A 10,819-nucleotide genomic window follows, 5' to 3' on the forward strand; every position below is an offset into this window, starting at 1 on the left:
GCAGATAAGATAGCCCAGAATCTTCTTGTTGTTTGGTTAGAAGATAATCACCATATTTTATAAGATGTTTTATAAGATTAAATTATTATTTAATCTTTTAATTTTAGTGAAAATAATTAATATGTTTCTATATTTTAAAAAATACGTTAATTAATTCTATAATTTGGTTTCATTAAAACTTTAATTTTTCAGGTTATTTTTTTATATCCCAATAGTCCTGTCTTTTTTTTTTTTTCTTTTACCCTGCTTTACTTTTCTCCCTCCATGTTTTATTTTTCTCTATAACCATGCCTTTTTTTTTTCTCTCATTTTATCCCCGTTTTTTCATCTTTTGATAAATCTGCGCAAAAAAATTAATAAGTTGTCTTAGGTTTCTAAGGAATAAAGACTAAAATGTAGAAAAATTATTTTTCAGTAGAGAAAGCATAAAAATGATGTCTAACAAATTGAATGAAAATAGTTGAATAATTAAAAATAATGTATTTAAATTTAATCTTTTCATATTAAAATTTTTACTTTCATACTAGAATATGTTTTTTATAATATTGTGCTTTTCAAAATATGGAGACCAATTAAATGGTAGTTTAATTGGTATTAAAATGCATTGACTAAAAATTTAATAGAAAACTAAAATATAAAAACTAAATAGTATATTTTTAAAATATTAAGATTAAAAAATTAATTTTATTAAAATAAAAAACTAAATAGTAATTTTTTGATAGGGTAATGGTTATGTATTTACCTGAAAAGATCACATTTTTTTTAAATTAAATATTGAATTGAATATTAGTTTGTTGAAAATATATTATTATTTAGTAAGGTGCATTTGGTAACGTTGCTATTTATGGTTTTTTTTTTTAATTTTTTTTTTGAGAAAAACATAAAATCTGTTGAATTGTTAACTATTCTCTAGTAATTACTTTTCATTTTGTGGTGACTTTTTTAAGTGGGACCCCTTTCTATCGAGTAATTATATGCTATCATCGTGATTTCATGTAAAACAGTCTATATAAAATGGTAAACTAATGATACAATAACAAATTAGTAGTGGTGAGTCCCATAAAAAAGTTATTTTCTGATGTGTTAAAAAACATATTTTTTCCAAAAAATTATAACTATTTTTTTTATCTAGTTATCATATTTTGATTAGTTTACCATTTCATGTGCTAATCCTACATAAAATAATCGGAGTTCAAAATATAATTTCTCTTCTCTATCTCCTATATACATATTCATGGGCAGACAGCTAGAAATTTTCTAAAAACTCGGATGTACATCCTGAGAGGAAAATAACATTCAAAAATCATCAAATGTGAAGATCTAATCATGTGAAAATATGCAAATGATATGTTGTATTAGGGACTAGCTGATCAAGATTCAAGACAAATAGCTATTTTTTAAAAGTTGTTATTAAAATATAATGCTAGAACTAAATTTGCAATGACAAAGACTCGATAAATGCTCCACTAAGTTTAGGTACGATATTGCTACTTCTGGTCCAAACTAGCACAAGAAGACTATTGATTAGAACATTCAGCTGCTGGACTTTGTCCAATGTGCGGAGCAGAATCATGCTCCCCAAGACATCATTTGCTTCATTCTGTAGAAATGGACTCTCCCTATGCTTCTTCATTTGCTTCATCAATTACTGTCTGTGAATTAGAACTAGATGCAACCTCCTCCAATATTTCATTTGCTTCGTTCAGTATAGTAAGACTGTTGACGTTCTTGTTCCCTTTACTGTTCTTCTGCAAGTCTTTGTCTACGCCATCAGGAGAAAAAGAATGCTCCTTTGAAACTCCATTTGAGTCATCATCCTCAGAAGCTTCCTCCTCTGCAAATTCATTTGCTTCATCGAGTAAAACAAGACTCTCCGCTAAAGTATCCAAATAAAAGGAGCTTGCAATGCCCAAAATTTGTGTATACGAGAATTCTTCTGTCTTTGGATCATAGAAAACCAGCTCTCCAGCTATGTTTGCCAATAGAACATCACCACTTTGCCTAAATGCAACTAACCTTCGTATCCCTTCCAAATGTGAAATATTGAAAAGATTGGTCCAAGATCCTGGAACACCATATTCTTTCATCATCCAAACTGAAAAACAGCCTTCCTCAGTCAATTTCGTAATAGCAACCAGCAAAAGTGATCCATCAGAAACTGCAACATCAATAAAGTGATATTTCTTAACCAAACAATCTTGTACCTCCATTTTCCCAAACACCTCTTTTCCCAAAGAAAACGACACAATCGCATAGCATACATCAGGCCCATTTGGTGGATTAGTGGCAACCCAATGACAAGTTCCATTCAGAAAAGCAGACGTTGAGAAATCAGTGATGACATATTTCAGATCATTATGAACCTTTCTCCAACCCCTACTTCTCAAAGTGTAAATCTCAACCAAAGGAGGAATCTTATGAAAGTTAAAATTACTATCTGGCAAATACACTATTCTCACAAGCTTATAATCATCAGTAGCGGAATCAAAGCCAAACCCAAGTGACTGTTTATAGAATCCATGTGAGGTAAACGTAACATTAGGACAAGGAATCTTAACAATCTTTCTAACGCTAGGGTTCCATAAAGCAGCTCCATCTGTGTATCTGCCATAAACATTGTAAGATAGACAAATGACCCCATTACAAGAACCCACTATATTAACAGAACGCTTTAAGTCTTTAAATAGGCAATCAAGTTCTTCAACAGGGTTTGCAGGGAAAGATTCATCTGGGTATAGCAAATAACGCACATTTTCTTTAAATGGCCAAACAAGTTCTCTGGTGCTGTAACTAAAGAAAAGTAGGCCACTGTTTCTTGCAGCGGTTTTCTTGAGGTGGTGATCTATGAAAGAAGGGTTGGTGATTAAAGAGTACCAAGTCTTGGAAACGCATCTGCATATGAGGATTGATTTCACTGGCAATCTTGACAAAATTCCTGCGAGCAATTCTTGAGGAAGATGATCAGACATTTTTCTTTTTGTTCTTCTTGCTGCGTCTGCTCTGTTTTATTGAGCGATGTATCTACTGGCTCTGAAAAAATGCTAGGCTTGCTGAGAAGTGGCTTGCCCCGTTCAATTTATGGAATTGGCGGTAACAGTTATTGAGGTAGAGTGTTGAGCTGTCAATGTAGTTAGGCAGCAGCCGTATGTTTCTTTATATATAAACGATAGAAGATTCTGGAATAGAGGCAGTTACTCTTTCTTTCAACACATAATTTTTCTTCTTCTAATCTCATATTCCTTGATTAGTAATTTCAAAAAAATTCTTTCATAATTTTTCTACAAAAATATTGAATTGAATATTAATTTCAAAATAAAAATATTATTTAATATTATTATTAAAATATAAAAATTTTCTTTTAAGAAATTATAGAAATAGAAATTCAAACAAAACTAAGACGAATTTCAAAATCTGATCCGAGTCTGCAATTTTCAATCTGATTTTATTTTAGAATGTTACAGAAGATTCCAAGTTACTGCGCATGTTCCAAGTTATTAAACAAATTTTAAAGGCTTATGATTAAATAATTAAATAAATAAAACCCTTATTTTATTATTTTATATTTTAAGAAATTTTTAAATGAAATGTGTTTTTTTAGATTGAATAAATTTCTTGTATTTGGAAAAATATATTATTTAGCCCCTATATTTTATTTTCATTAAACTGTTTAATCTTTCTGTCAATTTTTCCGTTAGACAATACTGATTAAACTACTATTTAATTCATTTATTTTAATAAATTAATTAATTAATTAGTCTTTATATATTTAAAAAACACATTAGTTTATTCCTATAATTTAACTATGTTAATTATTTAATTCTATAATTAGTTTTTATACCTAAATTACCCTAATTTTCTTCCCCTTACTTTATTATTGTCCTCTCTTATTCTCTCTCCTTATTTCTTCTCCCTACACCCACAACCTTCTCCTCCTCATTCTCTTGGTAAAAACGATATGAGCTATCTCCATAAAAAAAAATAATCACTTTTCTTAAATTTTTAAATAATCAAGGAAAATTATTTTCTAGCAGAGAAATACATAAAAAAGATGTCCAAACAATTAAAAATTAAAAAAATATATAAATTCAAATTTAGTCTTCACATAACAAAATTTTTATTTTTTATCTAAGAATATATTTTTTAAAATGTATTTTTCAAAATGCATAAACCAACTAATTAGTTTCATTAAAATAAAATGACTAAATAGTAATTTTTTCAAAATACGTAATCAATTAATTAGTTTTCTTAAAATAAAAGAACTAATTTAAATAGCATGAATAATAAAATATTTGACGAAATGATTAAATAATTTAATGGAAAAGTAAAATTTATAAACTAAATAGTATATTTTTCAAAATATAAAGAGTTAGTTTGGATGTAGTGACATTGCCCCAAAGTAATCACTTTAAATATCTCAGCTCAATCCTTCAAGTACATGGGAGATATGAGGAGGATGTTAGTCATAGGATTAAAGCCGGATAGTTGAAGTGGAGACGTGCCACGGGAGTTTTATGTGATCACAAGATTCTTTATAAGTTGAAAGGAAAATTTTATCGTACAGTCATACGACCAGCCATGTTATATGTTGGCGAGTGTTGTGCAATGAAGGAGCTGTATGTGTCTAAGATGAGAGTTGCGGAGATGAGAATGTTGAGGTGGATAAGTGACCATACTAGACTAGATAAAGTCCATAATGAAAGTATTAGAGAAAAGGTAGGAGTGGTGTCAATTGAGGATAAGTTGAGAGAAGAGAGATTGAAATAGTTTGGTCATATAAAGCATAGACATACGGAGGCTCTAGTTAGACAAGTAGAGCACATTGGGTTAGATGATAGAAAGAAAAGAAAGGATAGATTTAAACTGACTTAGAGGAGAGTAGTATAACATGACTTAGAAGTATTACACATTTCCTAGGATTTAATCCAAAATCGTTTATAGTGGAGAAAGAGAATCCATATAGTTGATCCCAATAATTTTTGGGATAAAAGCTTAGTTGAGTTGAGTTGAGTTGGGTTGTGCACTAGAACTAGATGCTCCTCCTCCAAGATTTCATTTGCTTTATTCAGTATGATAGGACAGTTGGCAGTCTTAGGACAATTGGTATTCTTGTTTCCTTTACTATTCTTCTGAAGTCCTACTTGTCTACAACCACAGGAGAAGAATAATGATCCTTTGAAACTCCATTCGCGTCATCACCCTCAGAAGCTTCCTCTTTTGTAAATTCATTTGCTTCACAGAGTAAAACAAAACTACCCACAAAAGCATAAAAAAAAAAAGGAGCGTACATTGCCCAAAATTTCTGTATTAAAGATTTCTTCTGTCTTTGGATCATAGAAAACTAGCTCTCCACCTCCTTATGCCAATAGAATCGTACCATTTAGCCTATATGTGACTAACTTTTGTATCCCTTCCAAATGGGAAATCTTGCAAATACGCTACTTTCACTAACTTATAATCATCAGTAGTGGAATCAAAGCCAAACCCAAGTGAGTGTATATAGGGTCCATGTTAGATAAACGTAACATTAGGAGCAGGAATGGCAACAACCTTTCTAACACTAATATTCCATAAAGCAGCCCCATCAGTGTATTTGCCATCAACATCATAGATAGACAAAAGACCCCATTTCAAGCACTCATGTTATCACAAGCACGAAAATCTAAGGCACACACATAAATCGCACAATCACACAGTATTGAAAAGATAAGAAGAATAATACAGGATTTAATGTGGTTCAACCATAAGGTCTACGTCCATGGCCAAGACAAGAGAAAAAAAGTTTCACTAGGATAAAAAGAGCAAGATACAATCAATTAGAACTCTCAAACCCTAACCCAGAGTGTTTTCCGAATATCTCACAACTCTACCACAAAGGATAGAATATTACAATATTTATACTGGTCCATACCCTATCAACCCGAGCGCTCTACTACCACCACAGATCTCACTTTTTATCCCAATCGGGTAGCAGAGCGAAAACTTTCGGGTCGGATCACAATTCGGGTCCATGAAAAAATATATCCAAAATTCAAAGCCACAAATATAACAATTCTTCCCCTTGGCTTGAATTTCCTCTATCATCAACAAAATAACCACAAACACTCTATCTTGTCATATGCCCTCGCAAGGGCATTACTGAGCACTATAAACACCAACCAAGTCTAGGCAATGCCTAAACTTGTTGACTAGGACTCCATTGATCATCATATCTGCTGGATTATCATGTGTAGAGACTTTCTGCACAACTACAGTCACTTGAGATATAATGTCCCAAATGAAGTGATATTTGACATCAATGTGCTTAGTTCGCTCATGGTACATCTGATTCTTTGTGAGATGTATTGCACTCTGGCTGTCACAAAACACTGTTGCCTTGTTCTGTATCAACCCAAGATCACCCACAAAACCTTATAACTATAAAAACTTCCTTTACTGCCTCTGCTAAGGCCATATATTCAGCCTCTGTGGTAGACAAAGTAACTGTAGCTCGCAATATTGCCTTCTAATTGATAGCACTTCCAGAAAGAGTAAACAAATAACCTGTCAAAGATCTCCTCTCGTCTAAGTCCCTTTCAAAATCTGAATCCACATAGCCAACAACTGAATCACTCATTTTGGCCTTGTTAAATGTCAGACTAACATTTGTAGTACGCTTTAAATACCTTAAAACCCATTTCACTACCTATCAATGCTCTTTCCTAGGACACGCCATGTATCTACTCACAGCACTAACTACATGTGAAATGTCAGGTTGGGTGCATAGCATAGCATACATGATGCTACCAACAACACTCGAATAGGGAACACTGGACATGTGCTCCATCTCCTCATCTATTTTCGGTGACATGTTTGTAGATAACTTGAAATGGGCAGCAAACAGAACAGTCACAGGCTTAGCATTATTTATGTTGAAACGCTTAAGTACTTTCTCAACATAGGCTTGTTGAGACAAGAAAAACTTCCCAACACTTCTATCCCTGGTAATTTCCACTCCCAATATCTTCTTTGTAGCACCCAAATCCTTCATCTCAAACTCATCACTCAACTGCTTTTTCAGAATATTAATTTGTGACATGCTTTTAGCAGCAATAAGCATGTCATCCACATACAACAGCAAATAAACAAAGGAGTCATCTGAAAGCTTCTTATGATACACACAACTATCATATGAACTATGATTAAAGCCATTACGAATCATGAATGTATCAAATCTTTTGTACCATTGCCTAGGAGACTGTTTCAGACCATATAAAGATTTCTTAAGCAAGCAAACACGGTTTTCCATACCTGGAATGACAAATCCCTTAGGCTGACTCTTATAAATTTGCTCCTCCAACTCACCATGCAAAAATGTTGTTTTCACATCTAGTTGCTCAAGCTCTAGATCATGAAAAGCAACCATAGCAAGTAAGACTCTGATAGAACTGTGCTTTACAATTGGAGAAAACACTTCATTAAAGTCAATCCCCTCCCTCTGAGTAAAGCCTTTTGCTATCAACCGTGCCTTATATCGAGGTGCTTTAACCCCTAGAGTGCCTTCCTTTTTCTTGAACACCCATTTGTAACCTACCACTTTTTGTCCCTTAGGCAATGTTACAAGCTCCCAAGTCTGATTCTCGTGAAGAGATTCAATTTCTTCACTCATAGCACTGACCCATTGATCTGCATCTGAACAAGAAATAACTTCTCTATAATTGTTGGGTTCATGCACATCAACTGTTTCAGCAACTAACAAGGAAAACACAACTAGATCTGCATATGCATATCTCTGCGGTGGTCTAATCTGTCTTCTTTCTCTACCAGTCGTAATGCTATATGGTTCCTGTTGCTGTTGCTCAAGTGCATCCTCTTGTTGATCAGGATCTTGTACCTCATCCTCTGAATCACTGGACTGAACTATTGAAGTATCAATATCAAGCTCTACTTGTTCTCTGACACCGTGATCTGATTCTGCTATTGACTTCTCCCTCTGATTATCCAATGAAGTAGACTCATTAAATCTCACATCCCTACTGATAATTAATCCCGGAGACTTTGGATCATTGCACCACAACCTATAGCCTTTCACTCCAGATGCATACCCTAGAAATATGCATTTTCTTGCCCTCGGCTCAAGCTTACCATCTCTTACATGAGCATAAGTAGGGCAACCAAATACTCTCAGCTAAGAGTAATCAGCAGGTGAACCAGACCAGATCTCAAAAGGAGTTTTGCACTCAATAGCTGTAGATGGAGATCTATTAATCAAGAAACAGGCTATATTAATTGCTTCAACCCAGAAATCCTTTTCCAATCCTAAATGTGAGAGTATGCTTCGTGCTTTGTCACAAAGCGTCCTGTTCATGCATTCTACAATACCATTCTGTTGTGGTGTCCTTGTACAAGTGGGACGTCTCACATACCTTCATTGCTGCAGAATGCATCGAACTCACGATTGCAAAATTCGAACCCGTTATCAGTTCTAAGACGTTTGACCTTCTTTTCTGTCTGCTTCTCAATCATCGTCTTCCACTTTACAAAGGTTGAGAATGCCTCATCTTTTGTTTTTAGAAAATACACCCACACTATTCGAGAGTAATCATCAATCAAAGTCATGAAGTATCTGGCACCACTCTTGGAAGGGATTCTATTAGAACCCCATAGATCTGAGTGGATATAATCCACCGTTCCTCTAGTCTTGCGCACTGCCTTTTTATCGAACTTCACCCTGGTCTGTTTGCCAAACACACAGTGTTCACAAAAGTCCATAGATTCCATTTTTTGCCCATCCAACAAATCCCACTTGCTTAACGTAGATAATCCTCTTTCACTCATATGACCAAGACACATATGCCACAATTGAGTCTGATTCTGATTATTGCTTCCGGATGCTACTACAGCTCCCCCTAAAACTGTACTGCCCTAAAGAAAATATAATCCTGAAAGCAAACTACTCTTCATGAGTACCATAGAGCCCTTGCACACTTTGAGAACTCCATTCTCTGCATGGTATCTGAATCCATGAGAGTCAAGTGTCCCAAGAGAAATCAGGTTCCTCTTTAGTCCTAGCTAGAACTTGCCAACACTCTATAGTTCTGACAAAGCCATCAAACATCCTCAATTTGATGTTACCAATTCCTTCAACAAATAATGCACGATCATTGCTCAGAAACACCTTGCCACTCATCTGTTTGTAAGTGACAAACCAGTTTTTGTGGGGACACATGTTATAAGTAGCACTAGTATCAAGAATCCAGGTGTCACACCTTACCCCTCTGTAAGGCATAACATAATTCCGTAGAATACCTAATGAACTACCGCACTTCACCTACCGATAACTCCTTAAGTACCCTACAAGGGATTTTAAAATAATTTTCTTACTTTTGTTAAGTGGTGAGCATTTTCTAATAGGTAATTAGAATATTTAATTAACATTAAAACTAGTTAATATTTTTTTAGTCCATTTTAGTTCTCCGCAAATTTTATAAAAATTTTGCCAGAGTTCCGTCTGTATTTTGAAAAAAAAGTTCTTCAAATACCTGAAAAAAAAGCACTTCCAAAAATTTTCTCAACCACTATTTCAATTTCACAATCAATCTCAATAATTTCTCAAATCTCAAAATTCAACAGTCAACATTTCTCAATTTCTAAAATTCAATCATCAGTAAAATAATATCTATCAATCTCATTCAAATTAAAATAAAACATTTCCATTCATTAAAGACAACAATCTATATATATACATCATACCAAAATCTACAGTATGAAAATTCAAACTAAATTTTATTACAAGTTTGTACAAACTTTGTACAAGCTACTCAAGACCGAATTTACATGTCCATACATTTATGTGCAATACATACCTCAAAAGAAATATTTACAGTCAGGGTATAAATTATACCCGATAACTTCAAGCTGATAGATCCACAATCCTCAGCAGCTCAATCTACTGCTCCTCTAGTCTTTATATCTGCGACAGCAATAAAAGCTATCGCTGACTACTAGGACTCAGTGGTGCACAACATACTAAAATAATCTTTATGCAGAACTTAAATCACATTTATTCAAAAATTTGATTGAACATGAGAATTAAATACAAATCATGTATTATGAGATTTTAATCCCAAACAATTTCATTTTGAAGTATCAAATCACATTTCATAAAACCCACAGTTAGATCATGCCATTCGAAACAAATAGAATCTCAATAGCCAGAGGATAAAGAGAAATCACATCACAAGGCTAGCTAGCTCAAATATATGGATATCCATTCACATCCTCTTCTACTGGCACACCTCAACACTTCTCCAGAGAAGGAATCAAAATTCGAAACTAATTACCCCCACTAGTCATGCTAGTGAGGTGTTCAAATATATGGTCATGACACTATAGTTTCAAAACTTATCTTAACAATTTGCTAAACATTGTCATTTCAAATATACACAATAACTTTCAACAATTTAAATTAAAACTTCATAAATAATATCACAAATAAACTTTCACAATTCAAAGCAAAAGTAAAATACATATTTCATTCACTTTATCAATGAATTTTTAAAGCATAGTGATGTTGTGCACAAACCTCAAGCGAGTCGCCTCTTGGCCTTGACTCGGTTCCTCGGGTTCTTTCCCGGTATTCTTTTCAACTGAAACACATAATTTCATAGTGTTTCAGTACCATAACTTAGCATAAATCTAAAAATAAATTTAACTTCACTTTTACCTATTTCTAACCTGCTAAACTCGAAGTTCCTTAAATTTTTGTGTTTCGGGTTACTATTCACTACACTATTCAAGTTAAATTGTTGACTTTCTAAGGCTTAATAGATATGGGAATTCC

General features: G+C 33.5%; 1 protein-coding gene across 1 annotated transcript; it reads right to left on the reverse strand.

The window, feature by feature from the left end:
• Positions 1-1,398: 1,398 nt before the first annotated feature.
• LOC110654975 (F-box protein CPR1-like) lies at positions 1,399-2,972 on the reverse strand. Its single transcript, XM_021811126.2, has one exon. The coding sequence runs from the start codon at positions 2,967-2,969 to the stop codon at positions 1,620-1,622; it is 1,350 nt and encodes a 449-aa protein (XP_021666818.2). The 5' UTR covers positions 2,970-2,972; the 3' UTR covers positions 1,399-1,619.
• Between the last annotated feature and the right edge of the window lie 7,847 nt (positions 2,973-10,819).

The sequence above is a fragment of the Hevea brasiliensis genome, chromosome 8 (assembly GCF_030052815.1).
Source record: "Hevea brasiliensis isolate MT/VB/25A 57/8 chromosome 8, ASM3005281v1, whole genome shotgun sequence".
In the NCBI taxonomy this organism is placed as follows: Eukaryota; Viridiplantae; Streptophyta; class Magnoliopsida; order Malpighiales; family Euphorbiaceae; genus Hevea; species Hevea brasiliensis.

What these genes read in the sequence shown, in the direction of transcription:
- LOC110654975 (XM_021811126.2), bottom strand. Translation starts at nt 2,969, where the DNA reads ATGTCTGATCATCTTCCTCAAGAATTGCTCGCAGGAATTTTGTCAAGA.